Consider the following 26,839-nt stretch of genomic DNA (forward strand, 5'->3'; position numbering starts at 1 on the left):
AATAATCTGATTATCTAAATGACATCTCAATTTAAGTTTTTATCAAGATGAAGTTACACAGCACAACCAAAAGGTGGAATGATTAAGTATGTGACATTAACCTTGACCAGCAGCACTCATTTAATTACTTCAGCAATTTTTGTACTACATGCTTATTTCAAGACTTATTGGAGATTTTCATGAAAATGATTCCAAACTCAATCTATTAGCCAGTATTGCTGCCAACACCCATGAAGTGGCTTGTGCAGACTCCTAAATAGGCACCCATCTCATGATAACAGAACTGATAAATTCAAGTAGTGAGACTGATGCTGTCTTTTGAGGCCTTCAGTGGTTTGGATCCAGAAATCTATCAGCAGAAGGCACTGGATGTGGAATTTTGCCAGTTTCTCCTCCTCCAAACTATTCATTTCCATTTCCCAGGGAGTTGATCCCCAGGGTTGCTGGACCTGTGTAGACTAACAACCATGTGGGACTGGGAGGGGGGGGACTGTGCTAAGAGGGAATGGGGTGCCTTTGCCCCCTCTCCCTTCCCTCAGTGGAGCTGAGCTTTTGGAAGATGTGATTCAGTCTCCTTTCCCCACTGCAGCTTCCTGTCTCATGGCTATTAGTTTCTGTGACAAGCATTGGAAGGGATTGATGGGAGAGGAGGGGAATGTGGTAAAAATCTGCAGTCCTGACACTGATGGATTACCAATCCAACATTTTATAAGGAAGCAATTAACTGGTGGTTCTTTTTTCTTTCAAGAAACTCTGAAACATATAAATAACTGAAGGAAAATGTCAGAATATTTGGAAAGAAACAGGAAAAGGAAGGAATATGAAGGAGAACCATGAACAATGTTTGAGATTACCTAAAGATGAAAACAGTGTTCTCTTAAGAGGAGACATTAAGTGGGAAAATTCTGTCCCCCTCCCACACATATAAGTACTCTGACAGCATTCATTGATGTGGCATTATTGTAGGGCTTCTATACAGGATATATCTGATGTTCAACTGTAACTAATATATATAATGTATTTTCAACAGCATTAGACTACAGATGAAGTTTGATTATTTGAATGTTTTCCATGTTAATTAAAAAATTATACTCCTCTTTTCTCTCCAATGGAGACCTGAAGAGCATTGTTCTCCCATCCTCCATTTTATCCTTCCGTCACCAACCATGTTATGTAGGTTAAGCTGACAGAGGGGTATTTTTCATGGTGGATTTTGCTTCGGTTTCGAATCGGAGCAAACAATAAACCGATTTAAATAGCTTTTTCATGGCGGCGCAGATTCTCCCCCCATCCCGAGGCATTTTCAATTTTTCACGGGAGAAACAGCGCACTTCTCTGCGCTGCTTACGTCTGCTGCCGCTCATGACTCACCGCTCCAAATCCGCCTAATCCCGCCCACTCTTCCCATGATCCTGTGTGTGTGTGTTTGGGGGGGGGGCATCCTGAGAGCGGCAAATCCAAGCCAAAACTCCCATCACCCTTCTGAAGAGGGGCAGCCAGTCTGTTCTGGGTCTCCCTCCAGCTGGTGCGATCCTATGTGTGTGTGTGTGTGTGTGTGTTGGGGGGGCATCCTGAAAGCGGCAAATCCAAGCCAAAACCCCCATCGCCCTTCTGAAGAGGGGCAGCCAGTCTGCTCTGGGTCTCCCTCCAGCCGGTGCGATCCTGTGTGTGTGTGTGTGTGTGTGTGTGTTGGGGGGGGGCATCCTGAAAGCGGCAAATCCAAGCCAAAAACCCCATCACCCTTCTGAAGAGGGGCAGCCAGTCTGCTCTGGGTCTCCCTCCAGCCGGTGCGATCCTATGTGTGTGTGTGTGTTGGGGGGGGCATCCTGAAAGCGGCAAATCCAAGCCAAAACCCCCATCACCCTTCTGAAGAGGGGCAGCCAGTCTGCTCTGGGTCTCCCTCCAGCCGGTGCGATCCTATGTGTGTGTGTGTGTTGGGGGGGGCATCCTGAAAGCGGCAAATCCAAGCCAAAACCCCCATCACCCTTCTGAAGAGGGGCAGCCAGTCTGCTCTGGGTCTCCCTCCTGCCAGTGCGATGCTGTTAGAGTGGCAACTCCCCCAGCCAATCACCGTTCTTGGGGGAGGAGAAAGGAGACGTCCCGGGGAGTGAAGCAAACATTTTTTCATGGGCATCCGAGCAACAAAACGCTCTTCTACTGGAAAGTACGGCTCATAAGTGGTTTGGATTGCCTCTCTTTTAACCCGGCTTATTTTGCTCAGTGGGGGAAAATACGGATCTACAGTGAATAACCAAAATTTGCCTCCGACGCAAATCAGCATCGAAACAGCAGCAAATCTCCGTGAAGAATACCCCAGAGAGTGACTGATTCAGAGTAATCCACCAAGCTTCCATGGCAGAGAGAAGATCTGAACCTGGATCTCCCAGATCCCAGTCTAACTAGCCACCACACTACGCTGGGTGTTTTAGCCTAGATTTCTCTTTTATATACTAGTTTTGAATCTGAGCTTTATTTTTTAAAAGGAGGAAACACTCACATATTCAACACTGTACCTGCAGTCAGTAGTGATACAGTCCAGTGAATGATACATCAGTTGGGATTGCTGATCAGGTGCTTTATTCTTACTCAGAGACCTTTGCGTACAAACATGGTTTCTTTACAATGAAAAATCAGTTTGATTGTGAAATAATGCTTGTAATTAGAATTCTGTGTGGCTCCCTGCTCTACATGTAGAAATGGGAGCTGAAGCCCAAGGAGGCAATCCAGAAGCTATGAAATGTAATGACTGATAGAAATATACATGGGATAAGCACATGTTGTTTCCTTTCCAGGGGTGACAAAGGAAGCTTTCTGTACTCACAGTTTTCTGCTTTGGAGTTTGTGGCAGCTTGGCAGGCAGGCATTTAATGCATTAAAAACTGTTCTCTAATATATTAGAATTTGTCTGATAAAATATAAACCTGTAAACTTTAGAAGATATTTGTACACTCCATTGCAATGTGTGTGTTCTTATCTAGCATTCGTCAAATGGGTAACTTCAACAAATGTGTAGCAGTTTGGCAACACTGGCTGAGTTAATACTAATTAATGGAGATAATTTATCTACATATTAGAACATCACATTAAGTATGTGGAATGGGATTTTTCAAGAATCCACGTTCATTTGTCTCTTATTACATTCATAGCTGATTCCTGTCAGGCAAATGGTTTGGGGAAAATTTTTTGGCAAGTAAGTTTTTGGTCTATCTGCCTAATGCTGAAATAATTGATTATTGTAGGTTCTAATTCATAAATTATAGAATTTCCATGATAAAGTTCCAGTTGTTAGGCAGTAGAATTTTATTTCATTCTTTTGTATGGGATCCAAACATTAATCATTCCACCATTGTTTTTAAAATATCGGCTAAAGTGGCTTAATATAACTTACCCGGTTTCCTTTTTCCCCTGGTGAGCCTGGTAATCCCTACAATATATTTATGAAAGCTTTAACAAGTAAATCTCCCATCCACATTCCCAGCAGAAACCAAGGTCCTAGCTCAAACCACATGCACACAAAATTAAGCTAAATTAAACTTATTAGAAATTATAGCATTCTAAACTAGATCTTGATATGTTGCTGAATGAATTATTCACTGTATTTATATCTTGGTCTTTTTTTACAGGAGTTCTAAGTGGGATTTTATCCTTATAGCACGAGGCAGGTTAAGCCAAGATACAGTGACTCACTGCTTGAGGCCTCCTGATCAGTTTCATAGCTTAGTGGGATACTTAGCTTGAGTTTTGTTCGTCCAAACCCTACACTTTTAGATACTCTGCCACATTGTCTGTAAACTAACCATAGATTTCATTGTGCGATATTGAGACTGAATCAATGGTAGAAAGTACCATCATGTTGCAGCTGATTTATGGTGACCCGGAGAGTTTTCAAGGTCAGAGATGTTCAGAGGTGGTTTGCATTGCCTGCTGCTGCGTAGTGATCCTGGACTTCCTTTGTGATCTCCCATCCATATACTAACCACTGCCATCCCTGCTTTGCTTCCAAGAACTTAAGAGATCAGGTTAGCCTGGGTCAACCAGGTTAGGGCAATCCATGGTGGAAAGGGAAGTTCCACCAGAAGTGATGGTTTGCCTTCACAGCGCAGTCTCTTGCCAGGTGACAGCCGCCAGCTAGCAACCTTCCAGACAACTTTCTACTGGACTATGGCCCACAAACAAACGAAATGGGACATGTAGTTCCTTAGGAGGAGATACTGGTGTCCACTTTTACGAACTTGGCTACCATCAATGAGAAATCGCTTTGGGATTTAAGGCAAGGTTTGAATTCAGAGCATGGGAGCAAGCATAGAGACAAATACTCCAGTTTGGATTTGGAAAATCCATTGATTTCTGCCCACATGGCGGGGCCAGCCCTGCTCCCAGCAGCAAACAAAAAGTTGGCACAATACAGTGGATGAGGTCAGCCATGACTGGCAGTACATGGCTGTAGTTCAAGGGCACTGACATGTACTATTAATGTGCACCTATGAACATTTTCCCACTTCAAGCTCAAAATAAGGAGTAAGTTGTATTAAAAGAGGAGAATTTCTCACCGCAAATTCTAAACTGATTACCTTTTTTATCCTTATGAATAGAATAATTATTTTCTTTAAAAGTTATTTCCCTTGTGCAAAAAATAAATGACAGCAGAAGTCTACTGTAGCGTGGTTTCCTGATGGACATTTCATGAAAAGCAGGGGGAAATAAAAATGCCTCTATACTTACAGAAAGTCCTGCTGGCCCCATTGATCCGGCAATTCCAGGGTCTCCTTTACTGCCCTAAAATTGAATTAGGAAGAAACACATTTTTTATGATTTAGAAGAACAGCACTGATGTAGAGAAGATGGTGAGTATTGTACCTTTTTGTACAACTTGGCTGCTGATACTGCAACAAAAGCATTCTTCAGACTCATCTCTTTCATCATGCTCAAATGGGATTGGAGAGAGCAGTTTTCCACACACACACCAAAAGCCACATTTTGTTAAATATACAGCTTGATAACAGAATGTTAATATGACAGTTTACGGGACATCTTCTGTTCACCTAACACTGTACTGAGCGTCTATTGTTAATCTGGGAACCTACTGGCATCTTGTGCAAGGTATCTGCCCATCATAAAGATAATACAATAGAAAGAATTACAAATGAAAGGCACTCAAAATGACAGAAAGTATGCATTCACAATCTTTAGATTATCTAAACCCCCCCCCCCCAACGTTGCCAATGTCTTACTGATGTATTGGTAATTGTGTAGGGACTAGGGATGTGTGCTTAGATATATATGATCTGAGTATATGCCAGAAAAATACCTTATCCATTTTTCAATTATATTCAGGATCTGTACAGATATTTGAGAATCACAGCAATTCTGGTATCCTGATATTCGGACTATCTGGGGCCAGTGGTTTAAAGCTCCAAACTTGTTTGTTTTTGCAGATTTCTCAGGCAACATGAGGGAGAGGAAGGTATGCTCTCACATGCAAATGGAATAATATGATAGAGGGAGCTCTGTCTGCCCAGTCAAGGTGATTCTTTGACAGAAGAGCTTTGTTTCAATTTCTTTCTTACCCTGGGCAAAGAGGATAAAAGCAGGCCTGGACTACAGCTTGACTCCATTACAGTGCAAGGTTTTTTGGAGTGGCATGCTCTAGTCTGTGTGCCTTGGATTCTGGAATCTGGACTACTTCTACCTGCCTGCTTGAAGAACTTCACCCTCTTTTGTGGTTTTACAGCCCGTTCCTATGCCTATCGGACAAAAGTCCTTAGGAGGCTAGGAAGGGGCTGCGTCGGCGTTCAGGCCCCCTGCACCAGTGCCCATGCCACTTACGCCACCCAGGGTGGCATGGATGCCGGCGAGGGAACCCGGACACTATCCTCCTGGTGCTGCCGGCACATCCTTGTGCAGGCGTCCTGACAGCACACTTCTGTGCACCATCCTCCTGGGGGCATTCCCTGGGCATTCCAGCACCGGGCCAGGGGAGGAGCTGCCTTTAGGCAGTCTCCTAAGTCCTTTTGGCCTGAGAACACCCCATTTCCCTTTCCTGGAGATACACCACCTTTTGAAGTGGCGTATCCCTGTGCAACCCCACGGAGCGGTTGCACTGGTTTTCCAGGGAAGGGGAAGGTTTCGGCCTCAGTGTGTGTGTGTGTGGGGAACCTCCTTTGGAGGCAAAGCAGCTGCGCTGCCTCCAGTCACTGGTGCAGCCCTCCACCTTAAGAATGGGCTGTTAGTGAACTTCTTTTACAAATATTTTTAATTATTATTTCAAGTTTTGCTGGATTAGAGGGAGGACAAGGGACTGGGATCTTTAGTTTTCTTTCTGGTTCTTTTTAAGCTTACTTTTCTTTGTTCTTGTTTTTAGTTTTTAAAAGGTTTGTGCTGTTCTATTGAGGTGTGCTGGTTAGCTGCCAACCTTCAGGTGTCCGCTTACAGCATCTCTGAGATACTGCTACAAGCGGTTGGCAACAGCAGGGAGAGTGTAAAGAAGCGTCCAAAGAACAAGTCCATTCATCAAAACCAGAAATTAGAGTCCAGTGCTTGCCAAATCAGAGTTACAGTTCGTGGTCCAGATAGCCGGTTGAGGGTCACAGAGAGTTGGAGGTCCAAATAGCCAGTCTAAAGTCATGAAGAGTAGTTCAGCCGGTTGCTCAGGTATGCAACTGCATTGCTTCCTCGTCCCTGGGATGTTCAGCTGTTGCTTTTCTGGCATACTGATTCCACATCAATCCTCATCCTGCGAGGACTCGCTGTTCTGCTGCTGTTCCAGCAAATGCTGGTAGGCTTCCAGATGGGCACTATGTCTTTTAGCCACCAGTGCCTTTTTCTGCCATTGCCTCCACCTGTCAGCCCTTGACGCTGCCTCAGTAGCTTGAGGGCTCACAGTTGGTCCACTGGGTCCAGGCTCTGAGAAGGGCGGGGGTGGTTCTTCCACAACTTCTGACTGCAAGTCCTGTGCATGCTCTGGAGAGCCACCAGCTTCAGGGCTGTCAACCTCCTCACAAGGATGTGCTGAGTCAGGCTCCACTTCAGGCTGTGAGGTCAGAGACAGCTCCAGTAAGGCTGAATTCTTCTGGTAGAGTTCCTCCTCTGAAGAAGACCCATTCCCCAGGGATTGCCCCATGGCATGGGGCTTTTCTTGTTTTGTCTTTGTACTTTAATTTTTAAAAGGTTAGTGCTTTATTTGGGGAGGGGGAGTTTCCAAGTTGCTGAAACTGACGTTTTAAGAAGTTTATCTTTTCTTTTGGCATTGTTCTGGTTTTACCATGTTGTGTTTTGGGGGGAAGTGATTTAATGGAAGTAGTTTAATGGGGTGTTCCCATTCTTTTTAACAAATAAAATTGATCTGAGGGAAATTTCTTGTTAGGTTTAAATAACAGTTAACTTTAGATGAGGGTTTAGGTATTTTTAAAAACAAAATTTGGTTTGACCTGGATTCTCTGGTTTACATTGGCTTGGATTCCCTGGTTCTGCATTGGTTCTGTTAAACTTGCTGGCTGTGTTTGCATTGGGAGGCTTTTGGTCAGCAGTTGCTTGCTCTTGAATATTTGGCTATTGGCTTCTTTGCCGTGGAGAAAGCATGGGCTTTTTTCCTTATAGGAAACAACAGAGGATGGCTGGGGGGCACCTTATTTAGGGGCCCATAGAATTGGACCCCTTGGTCTACTTCGCTTGAAACTTGGGGGCTCTTTAGTAGATAGGCAGGTCCCCTGCACTTTTGCTGTCATTTGCTTGAAAAACAGCCACTCCAGCCCCCCCCCCCCCAAATATTCCCCATAAGGAATAATGGACCAGAATAATTTTGGAACTCTGGAAGAACCCAAATCTGAATATTGAACCAGTACTGGAGACTAAAAAAAACAGAATACGGATAATTATGCCCTCCTCGAAATCTGGATCAGATATTTTTTTTCTTGTGCACATCCCTAGTAGGGACTATTGGAGCTACAGATTGTTTGTCAAATATTGCTTACCCTCTCTCCTTTTGGTCCTGCTGGTCCTGGAACTCCAATTGGTCCCGGAGTGCCCTGCAATTTTATAAGGAAGTAAGCCCATTAAGCCATTGATTCAGTCAAACATCTTTCAAACTGGACAACAGTATGGTTCCTTGGGGGTGGGGGAGAAACCGAGAAGGAGATTTTTGTTATGTATTCAATTAAAACACTACAGGTTTCAGAGTTGACGGAGGTAACAATTATATGCCTAAAGTAAAGCCTGTCCAAGCACACAAAGGAGATATTATAGTTATGACAACAATACTTCTGATACCTTACGTGATACATTTTATTCTCTTGAGGTCCAATCACCAACAAGGCTAAAAGCTGTAGTAGAAGGCACTATGTGATCACATTATAAGCTTTTCAAAAGAGGTTGGATTGGTGGGTATAAGGATGGCTTGCAACACATTTTATGAAGCTAACGTATCATGTAGGCTGATTAGCCACCATGCCGCAGATAATAATGCAGATATAGTTACATATCAGAAAACATCATTCAGTTTCAAGTCTTCTGCTTACCCATCTGTCATTTACACACTACTCCATGAGTGATGGGAAAGGAGAAATCTAATAGAGGTCCTCTGTTTTTTGTTTTTAATATGAAGGAAATTATTGTTCCTGGGAAGCTGTCAATGGGCTGTCCTTAACTGCTGAATGAAATCCAGGGGAAAGCCCAGCATTTCATGACAGCCAGTGTGGTGTAGTGGTAAGAGTGTTGGATTAGAGTTTGAGAGCTGGGTTCAAATTCCCACCCAATCAAGAATCTCACTGAGTGACTTTAGGCCAGTCATTCTCTCTCAGTCTACTTCATAGGGAGAGGATAACATGCAGAAAAGGAGAACCATACACTGCACACTGCGCTCCTTGGAGGAAGGACAGGATGAAAATGTGAAAGACTAATTCTGATGATTGCTTAAAAAGACTGAATTAAGCACTGTTTGAACTCATTGATTGCAGTTAGAAAGATAAGCATGTTCTTAAGTCTCTCCCACTGAAATACACTGGATTTAATTTTGGCTAGATCAAGTTTTTTGTTAATAATATAATGGATGAACCATAGTGTTCTGGTAAGAAAAGGGATCACCTGAATTAAGGGAGTTAATTTGGAAATTGGTGTGCAGAATAAGAAGTCAGGTTTAGTTTCAAATGCTGTGCCACATCATTCTCTTCCCCAGATGTTTTCCAATCTGGATACTTTCAAACTGGTATGAAGAAGAAAATTTCCAGGGCCACTACTTAAACACAATGTATTCATTCAGTTACATTTCTAACCTTAAGGGTTGGTTTGTGGTATACCTGGCCTTATGTATGATGGATGGTTTGGTGGAGGGGGGGAATCTTGACTCCAGTGCCAGCAAGGATCCATACACTGTGTAAAATTGGAATTTGGTCAAACCCAATATGTGTTGGCTCCCAAATTTACCCTAGGAGGTTAAATGTGTACACAGAGCATACATATGATATATCTGGTTATAGCTGGATGTAATAGCTAGGACTGTGCAAAAAATTTTTTTTTGTTAAATTTCGGGTTCAGGTTTATTGGGCCAGATTTTTTTCAGGAAAGTCCATTGACTTTGAAATGGTTGTCAATGGAGGAGGGGGGTGACCCCTTCTGAAGCCCATAAAATCGGACCCCCGACCCAATCTTCACCAAACTTTGGGGTGTGTGCAAGAACAATCCCTTCAAGCTACGCTGTAAATGGGGGCTCTACCTTGAAAAATGACTCCCCAGGACCTGGAAAAAGCTGAATAACTATTCAGCTTTTTCCGGAATTGCCTATTTGGTTTCAGCTTTCTCCCCAGGTTTGTGAATTTGGTAAACCTGAACTGGAAATTTACCAAAATGGCTAATTTTAAGTTTATTTTTGGTTCGGGTTTATTGATATGCACACACCTAGTTATAGCATCATATGGATGGATGCTTGAAGACAGAACAAATGCACTGGGTGGGCAAGGAGGTGATGTATGGTCTTCCATTCAATCCATTCCCCACTGAATGGAAAGCCATGTTATCATCCAAACCAGCCCTAAATCACCCGATTATGAAGCTTAAGACATTGGAAGAAAAGTATGTTTATTTTAACAAGCCTTCAGCAGAAATGAGAGAGAAATTTTCAAATATGAGGGATCAAAGTAGTATCTATTGACCTATTTATCTGACAAAAACTTTGAGAAGTCTTAATTATGAATACCCAAACCTACTTTTCATGACTCAACCATCAAAAACTGGTCTTGAGATGGAGCAGTAGCCTTGAGAGTTACACGTACGAGCCTTCTTGATGCACAACCCAAACAGCAACCCTCAAGCTTCCTACAGCTCTCAGCTTTGCTTCCAAGATCAGTGACTTGGATCTCTCAGGCCTGGATCCTCCTCATTTTTGTGCAAGTCCCCATCTGAGATAGCAGAAGGAACTCCTGGTAGAAGCTCAGAAGTACCATTGTAAAGTGCCTGACCAGGGTTTTGCATCTCCAGGTTGTAGTTCATATGAAGAATTTAAGAAGTTATCACATCTGCTCCAGTACATAAGGGCTCAAATTCTGGCTGTTGGAGCCACATCTGTGCTCCTGGAAAGCACTCCTAAATTCAGCAGATTCTGCTTCAGATTTTATGTCTCTTGTTATTTGCCACCTGTTGGTTCTAATTATTTCCACACTGCTACTATTTCATTGCTTGAGGACTGCATTTAGCGCTACTGCAGCTGGAACCAGATTGGTGATGCAGGATACTAACATGCTTTAACTTCACGTAATGGACTTGCAAGAATTAGCATGACATCCTACTATGCCTGTTGACTTTAATGGACTTAGAAGTTGCAAATCTGCTTGTGATTTTACTGTTAGAAGACTGAATATTTGGGCTAGATTAGTAGTTCACAGACCCCCCCTTTAATGTGCCCAAGAACATGAGGAAGAAAATTATTTAGGAATGCACAATGAGTAGTGTAACATAAAGTTGACATTAATTTCCTAATTAAGGCCCTACAAAACCAAGAAAAAATTAACAATATTTAAAAAAAAAAAAATACTGTTGAAGGCTTTCAAGGTCAGAGTTCATTGGTTCTTGTAGGTTATCCGTTGTGTGTAACCGTGGTCTTGGTATTTTCTGTCCTGACGTTTCGCCAGGAGCTGTGGCAGGCATCTTCAGAGGAGTAACACTAGTGTCCTTCAGTGTTACTCCTCTGAAGATGCCTGCCACAGCTGCTGGCGAAACGTCAGGACAGAAAATACCAAGACCACGGTTACACACAACGGATAACCTACAAGAACCAAAAAAAATACTACTACAAATTATGGGGTCTGTCTGACATGATATGAAGACCTACTGGAAATAATAATTGCATGTCTTAATAATTTTGAAGCACTTCATAAAATTAATTAATGTTGCTATTCCGTCTTTCAGAATAAGAATAGCTGACAGAATTCAGGTTATTAATTCAAGATTGTTATCCTGAGATAGTATCCTCTATCAAAATGGAAGAAATCCTGGGTATTTTACTCACACTTTGTCCAAAGTTACTCAAGGGTACTGTGCACTTCACTGGCTTTTACATGTCTAATATAGCAATCATTTGAATGTTTTTTAGGATTATATCCCAGAGTCAAAAAGAAAAGTCATTCTTCCAATATTTTTACAAAATGCTATCAGCTCATTACATTTTCTGATTTACTACAAGAATGTGCGTACATGAATCAGGAATTGTTATCTGCAGAGAATGGCCTATAAGAATTGACTTTCAGATCTTGAATACATCTTTACATCTGAAGCAGGAATAGAACCCCAAGAGCTTTGGTGTGAAGATTAATGAACTGGAACTCAGAATAATTGCCCATTTCATATAGGGATGGATCTTACTGGTACCTCGCCGTGGGCACATATTATGCCAGTGCTTCGTCAACTGCACTGGCTCCAGCTGGAATATCTGGTCAGGTTCAAGGTGCTGGTTATGACCTTTAAAACCTTACACAGTCTGGGACCGTCGTATCTACGGGACAGCCTCTCCTGGTATGTTCCCCAGAGAAGCTTATGTTCATGTAATTCCAACTTGCTGGTGATCCCTGGCCCAAGGAGTATCCGGCTGGTCTCGACCAGGGCCAGGGCTTTTTCGGCCCTGGCCCCTGCCGGGTGGAATAGCCTCCCCAGTGAGATCAGGGCCCTGCGGGACCTTCAGGAGTTCCGCAGGGCCTGCAAGATGGAGCTATTCTGCCGGGCTTATGGTTGAGGCCAGTGACAGTTCTCGTTATAATTACTGCCCTCCCTAGTCCTTCCCCCCCTTCCCCGCTGCTGAGCACCACCCCTTCTATACCACCTTAGGGTGTGGTTAGATTAATCTGTTACCTGCAAATTTCTGTCTCTGGAGTTTTGGCGCCATTGAGGGGCATTATTGGGCTAGTTTAAATTGTATTTTAAACTATTTTAATGGGTTATTGTTTTATTGTGTTTTAGACTGTGTAAGCTGCTGAGCCTGACCTTTGGGTTTGGGAGAGCGGGGTAGAAATGTAATAAACAAACAAACAAACAAATAAGATAACTTGGGTAGATGTGAAAGCATATTAAGCATGGTACAACAGTGTCCACAAAATGACAGCATGTTTTATTTCTAGATAACTTATATGTGAAAAATACTATATATTAGTTCAAGAAACTGGTTGCAATAAACTGACTGCAGTTAAAATAAAATAAAAATGCACAGACTGCGTTTTACTAATATAACTTTCATACCAAGCATTACTATAAACAAGACAAGAGATTTTAGTTAAGTCTTACATGGGAGAGAAGTTTGTGAGCATCTCACAATATGAGGACAGAGGTATATAACATCAATTCTGTGTACATGCCAAGGTTTCATTTATCATAATTTTCAAAATTTAACAAGTATATTGGACTGCCTTTGGGGCTACATCCTTGGGCCCATGTGAATATATATTGTTGTGAGTCACAACTTTATGGTTCTTTGATATAAAAATGCAGAATTTTCACTTGTCCTATCCTAACTTTTTGGAAAGACAATGGTACAGATAAGGTTGTGGCAGGACAAAGAAGACAAATCACAGTATTAGGAAAGAGGAATGTAGGGTAATGGAGAAATGGAACTCACCGGTGGGCCAGGCCTGCCGTCTAAACCTGAAGCACCCTGGACAGACAGGGAAGGGTTAACAAAACAAAAGGCAAGAAGGAATGGGGGTGAGGAGGGGAAGGAAGAGGTGAGTGAAGCAGTGACTCAAGACAAACATATGCTCACAATAAAACAACAAAACTTGGATCTCAAAGACAGGTGATGGCACTTACAAGGAAACCAACAAAAAACAGACACTGAATGCAACTTGGGCTGGTTGCTTTAGAATCCCTTTGGGAATACTACACCTTAACATACTCTATCAGAACTCCCCCTGCAGAAGAGTATTTCTTGGCATATGTGGTATAGTGCTTGCAATAGCAGAACTAAGGATCAATAGAGGCAGACTGACCAGTGACAACAGTAAGTTCCAATGTACAGCTAAATTTCCAAACACATTTTTGGATGTGATGCAGGTGCTCTGAGTCCCAATTTTATTGTAGGCTCCAAGAAACCACATCCATTTCAGCAGTTTTTCAAATAGAAAGGAATCAATTGGGGAATGAACACAAAACTTAGTTCTTCCAGCAAAATGGAGGGAAAAGATTAAAAATAGATTATGCCCAACTCTAAAACCCTTTAAAGCTTTTAGACGCAATTCAGCCCAAATCAGTCCCATCTACGCTCCATAGAAAGCAGTGAAACTAGACAGCTAATTCATACAGCTGGTAGTTGAACATTCAATCAAGATATGTTAATATTTAAGAATGAAGGTGATGAAAGTTCTGTTTAAGCCTGGGTTGGATATATTGGGCAAAAAAAGTAACACAGATGAAAATTATAATGTAGATGTACATTGAGATGTGCATCAGCACTGGATGTATGATAGTACTCTTTATACTTCATTGAATTAATTGAGTTTGCGCTATTAATAGTGAACAGAACTGGAAACTGAGGTAATTCCTAATGAACTTTCTGAGTCACCCTGATCATTGCAAATTAATTACATAAACATTTCAAACCATAGTTATAACCTGATTATAAAGTGCTTCATAGGCAGCATTCTTTTGAAATTAATGGGGTTTGAAATGGGTAAGGAATTTGAGAATAATGATAATAGGTTTTTATGTTCTGAATAACTGTAGCTATGGGAACATAGTATCTTAACAATAGAGAAACCATAAATACATTTGGTGCGAGGACTGGCTTTTCTTTAGAATGTTTTGATAATTTTTTCAATAAATCTGTTAACAGTTGGGTCAGCTTGCTCGTCTACACCCATCAGTGTGTTGCAGAGACCACAAAGAAGTAAAAATGGTTGCTTACATTTAAGTGCTGTTCTTCAAGCGGTCATCTGTGCATTTAAGTGACCGTAACAAGCACTTTTAACTTGCTCTGGTGTACCTTTTTTAGAGTGAGAAGGCATGACCCTTCCGCCTTAGGCATGTACAGATAGAACTATATCTCTGAGCGAAAAGGACATTTGAGTTTAAAAACTCTCTGGAAGTTTCCAGATCAAAGTTCTGTACATGCAAAAAGGCCATCAGTGTGAATGCACAGACGACTACTCATGACTACTCAAAGAATAACATTTACAGGTAGGCAACCTGTTTTTCTTTAGTTAAATGGCTAAACACTAGGGCCGTGACAGCTACTTCTGCTGAATGTTTTTCAGCTGAGATCTCTTAGAAAGCATAACCGCCTCAGACTGTATACTCTGTAGGAGTGTCCTGGTCTCCTCAAGCACATTCTGGAAATGGGCTGCTAACTTTTCCCACAAAAACAATTGGTAGCCTGCCATGACAGTCTGGTAGTTTGCTACCTTAATACTGAGAACCGCAGCTGTGTAGAAGCATCTCCCCAGTTAATCCAGACGTATACTCTTCTTGTCAGCTGGGGAAGAGTGCTGCCCTGGTCTCTGCTTTGGCTGCACCTCTGTAGCTACAATCAAAGACGGGGGAGGGTGAATCAAGAGGAACTCCACTGTCCCCGGTTTAATCTATAAAGATTTTCCAGCTTCTTAGTAGATGGTGGCAGTAGCATTAATAAGTAGCTCTTATCATCAACTCAGAGGGGAGGGAAACTGTCAAAAAATGCAGGTTTGTGTGTGTGTGTGTGTGTGTGCATTGGGTGACCGTAAGGGGGCGGGGCAACGTGTGTGTGTGTGGGGGGGAGGTGCCTCTTTCTAGCCCCTGCAAAAAGCCAAAAACCTCTCTGCTGGCTAATGCCTTTAGGCTGCCCCCTAAAACTCCGCTCCTTCCACACTGTGTGCTTCAGACACCCTGTCTGTTAGAAGCTTAAAACTGGTGTGTTGTGTTTCAAAAGATAAGGGGAAAGCTCCCTTCTCCCCCCCACCCTCCTCCCCCTCCTTCCTCTCTTTGCGTGTCTCTGTGTAAAACCCATCGGCTAAGCGGCATACTCCCTCCTCCCACTTCTCCCCCCCCGGGACTAGCCTATCAAATTTTTAAAGCCAGATCAGGTGGTAGGTAACGGAGGCGTTTCCTTGTATAGACGGGGCTGGAGCACCGCTTTTAACTTACTTTTTGCTACACTTCTCTGCTTGGTAAGATCTTGTTTGAACATTAACACACCTTACAAACACAAAACCCCTGACTCTGGCTGCTCTCTCTGTCTGGCTCCCTGCCTGCCTGCCCCACTGCAGCTGTACAAAGGGGGGAGGAAGCGTGGGGGGTCTACATTCTTTGTTTAAATCCTTCTCACTCACTCGCTTGCTCTCTCTCCTCTCCCCACAGTCTCTGCCTCTAATTTAGCATAACTGATCAGACTGGTTTTGCCAGTCTGGTGGTGCTGCTGCTGCTAAAGGGGGCTGATCTGCATTTTTCAGAACTTGGCTGGAAAAGCAGGGGAAAAAAAACCGTGCCGTTTTCTCCTTCATCCTCTCTCTTTCTCTCTGTACATAGCAGGAAAAAAAGATACTAGCCGGGGGACAGAGATAAACAGCTCTTTTTTGGCCGGGGGAGGTCTGGAAGCTTTCTTTCTCCGGCAGGGGTGGGATGGATTTACAAAAAAAGGGAGGGGAAGAAGGGCTGCCACATAGGCAGCCACACACACACACACACACACACACACACACACACACACACACACACACAAGTATGCCCTGTCCCTCATGCAGTCTGTAAAACATGCTCTGCATAGCCGCTGATAAGGGCATTAGCCGGCAGAGAGATGTTTTTGGCTTTTTGCAGGGGCTAGAAAGAGGCACCTCCCCCACACACACGTTGCTCCGCCCCCTCACGGTCACCCAATGCGCACACACACACACACACACACACACACACAAACCTGCATTTTTTGACAGGTCCCTCCCCTCTGAGTTAGAGCTACTTATTAATGCTACTGTGGCACAGACGCTGGTTTCTTACAAATAGTCTCCTTTAGCTCAGTGAGACCTTCAAAAATTGGGAAGGTTGCCACTGAAGGTGTTTCCATGTGAAGCCTGCTCAGAATCTAGTTCCTATGCTTGTCCTGAGAAGTATATACATCCATGTCCAAGGCCTCCGCCATACAGAGCATCTGTTCTGAATGCAGTCTAATGTCCTCACTAGAAGACGTAGGTCACCAACTCTCTCATCAGGTGAGGTCCCTGAGCAGGTCTCAGAACCACAGGTGGATGGTGCCAGGTCAACATCTGGTTCCAATTTCTCATACCCCGACAGTTGGTGAAAGTAGCCTGTGCACCTGAAAAGGCTGGTGTAGCTTGGTACTGACATGCTATCCATTCCATCTGCCAGAACCAATAAAAATCAACCCAGTCCTGGATTTGACTTGAATCAAGGGCCTGTACCTGGGCCATCTGATGAGGGTCTGGTAGATTTTACATCGGTTCCAAGCTCACTGGGGTCGGTTCCACCTCATCAGTGAAAATAATCTCTGGAACCACATCAGAAAAAGAGTGCGAGGGTGAATTGGAGTGTAAAGAAGGTGTCCCGGGGGGGCAGGATCACCTCAGGCTCAGGAGTTCTCTTCTCCGGCTTGTCTTTATGCTTGTTCTTATCCCTGTGTTTCTTGGGTGCCGGTTCCAAGTCTGTCCCATGCTTCTTCTTGTGTTTGGAGGCTGATCTCGGAGGTTGCATACCTTGGCCCAATGGATCCGATGCCGGAACTGAGCTCAGAACAGTCTTCAAGGATGCCGACGATTGGACCAATGCAGTTTCGATGTTCAACCACACTGTCAGAACTGTGCCGAAGGTAGTTCAATGGTACCTCTCTCAAGGGCTCAAATGGATGTCTTGTCAAGGTGTTCAGTACCTTGAGGAGTCGCCAAGAGGGAAATCTATGTACTACAGGTGGAGATATCACAGAAGCTCCCTTTAGAAAATCTATGATGTGGGGATGTCTAGTAGTACGATATCCCTCCATTAGTGGTATCACCATGGCTATTGCTGCCACTTGACGTCTTAGAGTGGACACTCTCACTTCTTGTTTCAGCCCATCTTGCAAAAACTCCAGCAGGTTCCTGGTGGATGTATTTAGTGGCTCCAGTTGCTTCCTTTACACCACCACACGAAGGTTTTCCCTGTGAAATTATATATTCGCCTCGTGGATGGTCTCCTGGCTTCCTGAATGGTGTTGACCACTTCAGAGGAGTAACCCATGTCTAGCATCCGTTGCCTCTCAAGGCCCATACGGTAACATGAAGCCATCTCAGGTCCGGGTGGAGTAGTGGGCCCTGCTAAAAGAGATCTGGGATGACTGGAAGTCGTAGAGGTTCCCTGACCGACAGTTCTTTTAGAGTTGAGAACCATGGTCTCCTTGGCCACTGTGGGGCCACGATGATGATGCTGGCTTTCTCCACCCTTACCTTTCTTAGGACCTTTGGCAGTATAGGCAGTGGAGGGAATGCATACAGGAGTTCCTTCAGCCACTGAGACAGTAGGGCATCCACTTTCTCTGCTCTCTGGTGTGCCAATCTTGTGTAGAACCTCTGGAGTTGATTGGAGACGCAAACAAGTCCACTGAAGGTTGGCCAACTTTCTTGCTATCAGTTGGAAGATTTCTCTGTTCAAGGCCCATTCCCCCTCATCCGCTTGCTGTCGGCTAAGCCAGTCTGCCTGCGAGTTTAGTGCTCTGCCCTTAATGATGCCAGTTGTTTTTCGGCCCATCTGAGGATGGTTTCGGCCTCTGTGTGAAGCGAGGATGATCAGGACCCCCCCCCTGCTAGTTTATGTTTGCTTTTGCAGAGACACTGTCCATCCTGATCAGTACGTGATGGTTCTTGATTAGCGGTGTGAAGGTCTGAAGGGCTTTCTGGATGGCCCAAAGCTCAATTTTGTTGATGTGTAGCCTCTTCTCTCTGTGTGTCCACTTGCCCTGGGCCATATGATGTTGAAGTGTTGCTCCCCATCTCTCCAGGCTTGCATCTGTGAAGATCTGTGTCATAGAAGGCTGGAGATAGGTTTGCCCTTTGGAGAGATTGCTCCATCTGGCCCACCAGATGAGGCTTTGCCTGACTTGACTGTTCAGAGGAACACGTTATGTTCTTTTTCTTGGTGATGGACAGCTGATATGGCTTAAGGAAAGAAAAACTGGCAAGGGAAGGAAAAATTCTGGAAATAAATGAGTGGTTGTGTCAATGGTGTCGCCAGGAAAGGTCGGGTTTTTTGGACCATGGCCTATGCTGCCTAGATGATGCTCTTCTATCTGGCGATGGCTTGCACCTCACAAAAATGGGGGAAAATGAGGACAATAACTGCAGATATAAATATGAAAGATTTGCGGAGGGTATCACATACGGAAGGTAAGACAGTTCAAAAACTCATCAATGGGAGGGAAACAATCTTAAATAAGCTGCCAAGAAGAAGGACCCGTGGTCTAAGATGTCTTTACACTAATGCACAGAGCATGGGAAATAAGCAAGATGAGCTAGAACTCTTAACAGAACAAAACAAATATGATATAATAGGCATTATGAAACCTGGTGGGATGAGTCTCATGATTGGAATGTAATATTTGAAGGGTATAACCTATTTCGGAGAGATACACCAAATTGGAAGTGGGGGAGGAGTAGCATTATATATTAGGGATGATTACACCTGAGAGGAGGTCCAGAACTTAAACATTGGAAGCCAGCTTGAAAGCATCTGGGTAAAAATTAAGGGGGAGAAAAACAGTGATGTCATTGTGGGGGTATATTACAGATCCCCAAACCAGACTGAAAAATTAGATGATGGAACAGATGTCCAAGCATTCAAAACAGAGAGATATAGTAGTGATGGGAGATTTCAATTATCCTAACATCTGTTGGAAGACAAACTCTGCCAAGACAATAAGGTCCAACAAATTCCTCACTTCCCTTGCAGACAACTTTATTGTCCAAAAAGTGGAAGAAGCAACAAGGGGACTGCCCATTTTGGTTCTGATCTTAACCAATAATGATGGTTTATGGGGTGGAAGGAGTGGGATCCTTAGGTGGGAGTGACCATATTCTCCTGGAGTTTGTTATATACCAGAAAGGAGAAGCGAGGAGTAGTAAGACATGTATTCTAGACTTTAGGGAACTACTGGGGGTGATCCCGTGGGTAAGAATACTGAAAGAGAAGGGAGTGCATGAAGGATGGGAATTTCTTAAAAGTGAGACATTGAAGGTGCAATTTCAAATGGTTCCAATGAGGAGAAAAATGGTAGTGGTCTGAAGAAACCAGGGTGGATGTCTAATGAACTTTTGGTTGAGATAGGATATAAAAAGGGCATGTACATGAAATGGAAAAAGGGGGAAATCAACAAAGAGGAATACAGACAAGTAGCCAGTATATGAAGGGAGAAAGTCAGGAAGGCTAAAGCATAGAAAGAGCTCCCGTTTGCCGGGGAAGTTAAAAACAATAAAAAAGGGCTTTTTGGTTATGTCCATAGCAAAAGGAAGATCAAGGTAATGATGGGGTCATTGCGTGGAGAGGACGGTGAATTAATAACAGGAGAGGCAGAAAAGGCAGAATTACTTAACACCTCAGTCTTCTCCCAAAAAGGGAAATAGTGCTCAACCTGGGTATAATGGAGTAGAGGATGCAGTAGGGGAATTACGGCATAGTATAGACGCTGGGATAGTATGGGAATACCTGGCTACTCTTAATGAATTCAAGTCTCCAGGGCCGGATGAACTACATCCAAGGGTGTTAAAAGAACTGGCTGAAGTGATTTCAGAGCCACTGGCAATAATCTTTGAGAATTCGTGGAGAACAGGAGAAGTCCCAGCAGACTGGAGGAGGGCAAATGTGGTCCCCATCTTTAAAAAGGGGAAAAAAGAAATCCCAAACAATTATCGCGCAGTCAGCTTGACATCAATACCAGGTAAGATACTAGAGCAGATAATTAAACAGGCAGTCTGTAAGCACTTAGAAAGAAATGTCGTGATCACTCACAGTCAACATGGGTTTCTCAAAAACAGGTCATGCAAAACTAATCTCATAACTTTTTTTGAAAGAGTGACAAGTATGGTAGATGAAGGGAATGATGTAGATCAGGGGTGTTAAACATGCGGCCCGCGGGCCGGATCTGGTCCCCGGAGGGTTTTTATCTGGCGCCTGGGTTGGCCGGGGGCCGGATGGGCCGCGCGTCAGCTGGGGGGCGGGGGGGATGTTTTGCTGCGGCCCCAATGGGCCACAGGTCAGCTTTGAGGGCAGGGGGGCATTTTGCCATGGCCCCAATGGGCCATGGGTCAGCTGGGGGGCAGGGGGGTTACCTAGAGGGGCAGAGGGCATTTTGCTGTGGCCTCAATGGGCTGCGGGTCAGCTGGGGGCGGGGGGGCATTTTGCCACGGCCCCAATAGGCCACGGGTCAGCTGGGGGGCGGGGGGTCACCTGGAGGGGTGGGGGGCATTTTGCCGCGGCCCCAATAGGCCGCAAGTCAGTGGGGGGCGGGGGTTCACCTGGAGGGGCGTTTTGCCACGGCCTCAATAGGCCGTGGGTCCGCTGGGGCGGGGGGTCAGCTGGGATGGCGGGGGGCGTTTTGCCATGGCCTGGGTGTGTGCATAGGAGGCTTTTCTCTTTTCCCCCTCTCTGTCACACTCTCACCTTTTCTTTCTTTCCCTCTCTTTCTTCCTCTTTTTCTGTCCCCCTCTGCCTCCTTCCTTCCTTCCTTCTTTCCTTCCTTCTGCACTGGAGGTTTTGCCTTGGATTTGCGGCTCTCCAGATGCACATTTTCCCCACCAGAATTCTCAAAACTCAAAAATAACGCCCCCGCCCCCCGGAGTTTTGAGCATTCGGATGGTGAAAATGTGCATCTAGACTAGAGAGCGGCAAATCCAAGGCAAAACCTCCAGTGCGTAAATGATCTTTCTTTCTTTCTTTCTTTCTTTCTTTCTTTCTTTCTTTCTTTCTTTCTTTCTTTCTTTCTTTCTTTCTTTCTTTCTTATTTATTTATGTGCACATGGCCCGGCCCGACCAAGTGACATTTATGTCATATCTGGTCCTCCTAACAAATGAGTTTGACACCCTGCTGTAGATGTAGTGTACCTTGATTTCAGTAAAGCCTTTGATAAAGTCCCCCATGATCTTCTTGAGACAAAGCTAGTAAAATGTGGGTTGGACACGGCTACTGTTAGGTGGATTGGTAATTGGTTGACCAACTGAACCCAACGGGTGCTCATTAATGGCACAACTTCATCCTGGAGAGGAGTAACCAGTGGGGTGCCACAGGGGTCTGTCCTGGGACCGGTACTATTTAATATTTTTATAAATGCCTTGGATGATGGAATAGAGGACATGCTAATCAAATTTGCAGATGACACCACGTTAGGAGGGGTAGTTAATACCCCAGAGGACAGGGTCAGAGTTCAGAATGACCTTGATAGACTGGACAGCTGGGCCATAAACAATAAAGTGGATTTCAAAAGGGAGAAGTATAAGGTACTTCACCTAGGCAGAAATAACATAAGGCACAAGTACAAGATGGGAGATGTTGGCTTGACAACAGTACATGTGAAAGAGATCTGTGAGTCTTAGTGGACCACAAACTGAACATGAGTCAACAGTGTGATGTGGCGGCTAAGAAGGCCAATGCAATTCTGGGCTGCATCAATATGAGTATTGTCTCTAGATCAAGGGAAGTAATACTACCACAGTGTTCTGCATTGGTCAGACCTCACTTGGAATACTGTGTTCAGTTTTGGGCTCCACAATTTAAGAAGGATGTTGGCAAGTTGGAGCGCTTCCAGAGGAGAGCGACCAGAATGCTCAAAGGTCTGGAATCCATGCCCTATAAGGAGAGACTTAAGGAGCTGGGTTTGTTTCGTCTGGAGAAGAGAAGGTTGGAGGGTGACATGATAGTCATGTTTAAATATTTGAAGGGATGCCATGTTAATGAGGGAACAAGCTTGTTCTCTGTTGGTTCAGAGACTAGGACACGGAGTAATGGATTTAAACGAAGAGAAAAGCGATTCCACCTAAACATTAGGAAGAACTTTCTGACGGTTAGGGCTGTTCGACGGTGGAATGTGCTGCCTCGGAGGGTGGTAGAGTCCCCATCTTTGAAGGTCTTTAAGCAGAGGTTGGATGGCCATCTGTCAGGAGCGCTTTGATTGTGGGATCCTGCATGGCAGGGGGTTGGACTCGATGGCCCTTGTGGTCTCTTCCAACCTTGTGTGATGTTGTGATTTTTGTGATTTGAGGAACCATTGCAGCTGTCTCGCGTGTAGTCTTGCCCAAGGTACGGTTCCCATACAAGATACCATCAAGCCCTGGAGATGGGCCAACGTCATGATGTTGGTTGTTTTGGCTTTGCTGACTAGTCTTGCAAGGCTAGAAATTTTCCTGGGGTAAAAACAGCATGTTCTGAGCAGTGTCCAGTATTACCCCCAGGTGTTGAAGAGTTTGAGATGGTATCAGGTTGCTCTTGGCTTTGTTCATGAGAAAGCTGTGGTGTTCCAGGGTGTTGATCACTGTCAAGGTGTGTTGGATTGCTAATTGTTACGAGGAGACACTCATCAAAATTTTGTCCAAGTAAGAGAATACATGTATTCCTTGTTCCCTCAGAAGTGCCACCAAGGTGATGAGGACCTTGCTGAAGACCCTGGGAGCTGAGGAAAGCCAGAACGGGAGTGCCCTGAATTGGTAGTGTTGCTGGCCATGGGCAAACCTCAGGAATCTCCTGTGCGTTGGGCTTACAGGAATGTGTAGGTATGCCTCTGTTAAGTCTATTGATGTCAAGAATGACTGAGGCCTCAGGGCTTTGACAATAGATCGAAGGGTTTTCATTCTGAATCGTTTCTGTTTCACAAATCAGTTTACATACTTCAGATCCAATATGGCTCTCCAATCCCCATTTCTTTTCGGAACAGTAAAGAAGATGGAGTATACCCCTGTGAGACGCTCTGTAGATGGGACTGGCTCTATGGCTTTGGTTTGGGGTTGTACGGCCAATTGGTTCTGAAGACATTTGTCCCAATTTGGAGACACCGGAGATGGAACGAAGCGATCTGCTGGGGGGTTTCTGAATTCTATTGAGTAGCCAAGGTTTATTATTTGGCTGACCCATGCATCTGGTTGAGAGAGAGACCATACTTCTGCAAAGTCTAGAAGTGTCCCCCACCCCACCTGAGGAGGGCTGTAGTCATTGTTTGCCCTGTCTCTCTGGGAATTCGCCGGATTTGTCATTTCCCTGCTGTTGAAATTGGGAGTTTCTGGAAAATTTGTGGCCTCTCCGAAAGGATCCCTTTCCACCAGACCAGGAGCTCCTTATGTTATCGGATCTGGGCTTGGCCAGGATGTGAAAGGTTCTGAATGGGTGAAAGGAAGAAGAACCTCTCCCCTCTTTCTTAATGTATTTTGGCATTGCCTTTTTCTTGTCTTTTGTTTCTACTAGAACTTCGTCTAGCTTCTGACCAAAGAGCCTGCCTCCTTCAAAGGGGTATGCCAAGAGGAGGGCCTTGGAAGAATGGTCTGCGGGCCAGGCCCTGAGCCATAGTGCCCTCCTAGACACCGAAGATGCTGCTACAGATCTTGCAGAAAAGTTCATCATGTCTAAGGTGGCATCTGCCATAAAGTTAACTGCCTTAAGAACATGATTTAGACCTTCCATCACCCTTCGGTTATCCTGTGGAACTAGGTCTATAATCTTCCTGGTCCACATAATGCAGGCTCTTGCGAATAAAGCAGCTGTTGCAGAGGTTTGGATTGATAGTGCTGATGCCTCGTGTGCCTTTTTGGCTTCATAGTCCTCTTTTCTATCTAAGGGATCCCTGATGTTGCCAGCTCGGTCTTCAGCTATCAGTCCTGCAGACTAGAGGGCTGCCACAGAGGTGTCTACCAGCGGGACCTGAAGGAGGTCCATGGCCCTGGGCTCCCAAATTGTACAGCTTCTTGGTGCTATTTGGAAATTGTCTGTTTGAGGTGGGTTTCTCCCATTCTGCCTTTAGCAGGTTCTCAAAATACTCAGGAAAAGGAACAGCCTTGGGCTGTGTTTTTAGCCTGGTGAAGAACTCTTTGGTTCCTCTAAATTTGGATTTATTTTTAATCGCCTCTGTTTCCTCATCTACATGAATATCCAGAGCTGCCAGAACCTTTGATAACATGGTCTGGTAATCTTCCCCAGCAAACAAACTCCTGTTCTCCCTCAGATGAAAACTCGCCCTCCTCCCTGTCTTCCTCTTCTGACTGACAGGGAGAGTGAGTGTAGCCGACTGTATTACTGGGACCGGGAGCCTGTGGAGCTGCCTTCCTTGCTGCTTTAGTTGGCCAAGGTCGGCTAGCTGCTGATTTCCCCTGGCTCTGAAATTCCCTGGGGGGCATTTCTGGATCTGTGGGGGAGAATGGTGTGTCTGACGTGATTCCCCCATTTCCCCTGTGCGTGTGGAACTGGTATAAGGCAAGGGAGAGGCAGCCCTGGAATCCGTAAAATCTTTAGCTGGAGGGGCACAGAGGTGAGCGAACTCTTCCCTCAGTGCTAGTCGCATTAGGTTTAACATGCTCCATTCTGGCTGCCCGCCCAAAGTAAAGATCTGGGGAAAGCTTACATTGCTGCCCGATGTAGGAGCCGATCCAGTGTGGGTGGTTATTGTCTCTCCCTCGTTACCCCTAGGGGCTGAACGGGGCATAGCAGCAGCCGATTGCTCTGCACGCGAAATTTTTGCATCTTCCTTTTCTTCCGTTGGTGACCTCTTTCGTTTTGAGGCGAGCACCTCAGACTCACTCTCCTCCTCTGGACTCAGGCATCTGCGAGGTGCAGAGGGTGCTGGCTGCCCCCATTGGGGAGAGAGGAGTCCGGCCACTTGCTGTTCATCCCCTGTCATCCGTTCTTCTCCCTCTAAGTCATCCCTGCCCGCCATTAGTAGTGTGTGTGTGTGTGTGTGTGTGTGTGGGGAAATCAAAGACTGACTGGTTCAACGAGATAAGGGAAAAGATAAGGTTACAGGGGGAATAAGGAGAGACTCTTACAGACAGAAAAGGAAGGTTGTGTTAGTATAGGAAGGAAGAAGCTAGGCCCTCTAAATTTTACAGAGCTATGGCTCTGTGCTGCTTTCTCCCTCTGAGACAGGAGGAAAACTGGCGCAGAGAGGGTGGCCCTGGCTCAGGGGACAGGAAGAGGAAGTTATTAGAATCCTGCCTCCCTGAGCACCAGAAAGAAACCACCTGCTGCTGCTGATGTCCTTCACCCTCAGAGTGAGTACAGAAACATTTTCCCTTGATGAGGGACAAATGGGAGTCAAATGTCGCAGGAATGATCGAGAAATCCCCGGACTAGGCCAAACAAGCTTGCCTCAGTCCAATCTGAGAATGAAGACAATGCATTAGAAAACAATTGTTTCTAAATTGCTTAGCACATGCAAGAAGAACAAACAGACATGGCAGTGGCAAAGAAGGAACTGAGGGAGAGGGGGATGCTCCTCCCACAAGCACGTGATGTTCAAGCAGGAAGCTGTCACTCAGGGAGCTTGGGGGAGGTGCGTCACCCTATAGAATTTTAGCAGGCCGCAGGTGCAGTCCCCATGTGGGGCTGAACTAGAAGACAGAATATGAACATTTTGTATTTCCACCTACCAATTGGTCCGGCAATTCCCCCCACCCCCATTTTAGAGTATTTTATGTCTTGCATTCTGTTCATAACATGACTGAGCTCCCCGAGTGAATTTACTTTCTCTTAATTTTTGAAGTCACTTAACATTTATGGCAGTGCTGTTAAAATCATGCTAAACCCATAAGGAAATGTTGACATTTATTAAACAAAGACATGCACATTGTCAGCCAAGTGGATGCAGGTAGTAAAAATAGACACAAAAAACAATTACACAGGTGCATTGTCAGGCTCCAGGCAATGTAGTTTGGCAATATTTACTTTAGAGTTGTTTTGGGTCCTTTTTTAGATTTTTCCTATCCATTTTGACTTTGATGTCTAGTAGTTGTAATTCCACTGAATTCTCTACAATAGCAGTGGCTGAACACGTGCTTATTGAGCTGTTACCTCTCCATTGGTCTGTTATCACCAAACAGCTGATAATTAGCACAAGGGGGAAGAGGATAGGGCAACTGCAATTCTGTGACCAGTGGGGCTGCAGGAAGTGAGATACGACTAGGGTGCATCTCTGAATACAAACATACTACTAGGTTCCAAAATCTGCCACTGGCTGCTGGAAATTGCCAAGTTGAGCATAATACTGATTCCTGCACTATGGCCTTGAGTGATACAGTACTGGAATTGGCACCAAGCCATGCTCCACAAAAGCTGGCCTTAATGTAAAGCCTTTAGCTCTCAGCCCCAGCCCCCTGCCTGCAATTTGGGGATAATACAACCTACTTTACCAAAGGGATTATTGAGATAGCATATGTCAAATGCTTTGAC

General features: G+C 44.7%; 1 protein-coding gene across 1 annotated transcript in view; it reads right to left on the reverse strand.

Moving 5' to 3' along the window:
- The window catches only part of COL13A1 (collagen type XIII alpha 1 chain), a 132,196-nt gene that overhangs the window by 25,621 nt on the left and 79,736 nt on the right, over positions 1 to 26,839 (reverse strand). The window contains exons 21-23 of the mRNA XM_056850513.1: positions 7,971 to 8,024; positions 4,723 to 4,776; positions 3,389 to 3,424 (exon numbers count right to left, since the gene is read on the reverse strand). Of these exons, the coding sequence (XP_056706491.1) occupies positions 3,389 to 3,424; positions 4,723 to 4,776; positions 7,971 to 8,024 (144 nt within the window). The remainder of the gene's footprint in view (positions 1 to 3,388; positions 3,425 to 4,722; positions 4,777 to 7,970; positions 8,025 to 26,839) is intronic.

Source organism: Euleptes europaea, chromosome 5, assembly GCF_029931775.1.
Source record: "Euleptes europaea isolate rEulEur1 chromosome 5, rEulEur1.hap1, whole genome shotgun sequence".
Lineage (NCBI taxonomy): Eukaryota > Metazoa > Chordata > Lepidosauria > Squamata > Sphaerodactylidae > Euleptes > Euleptes europaea.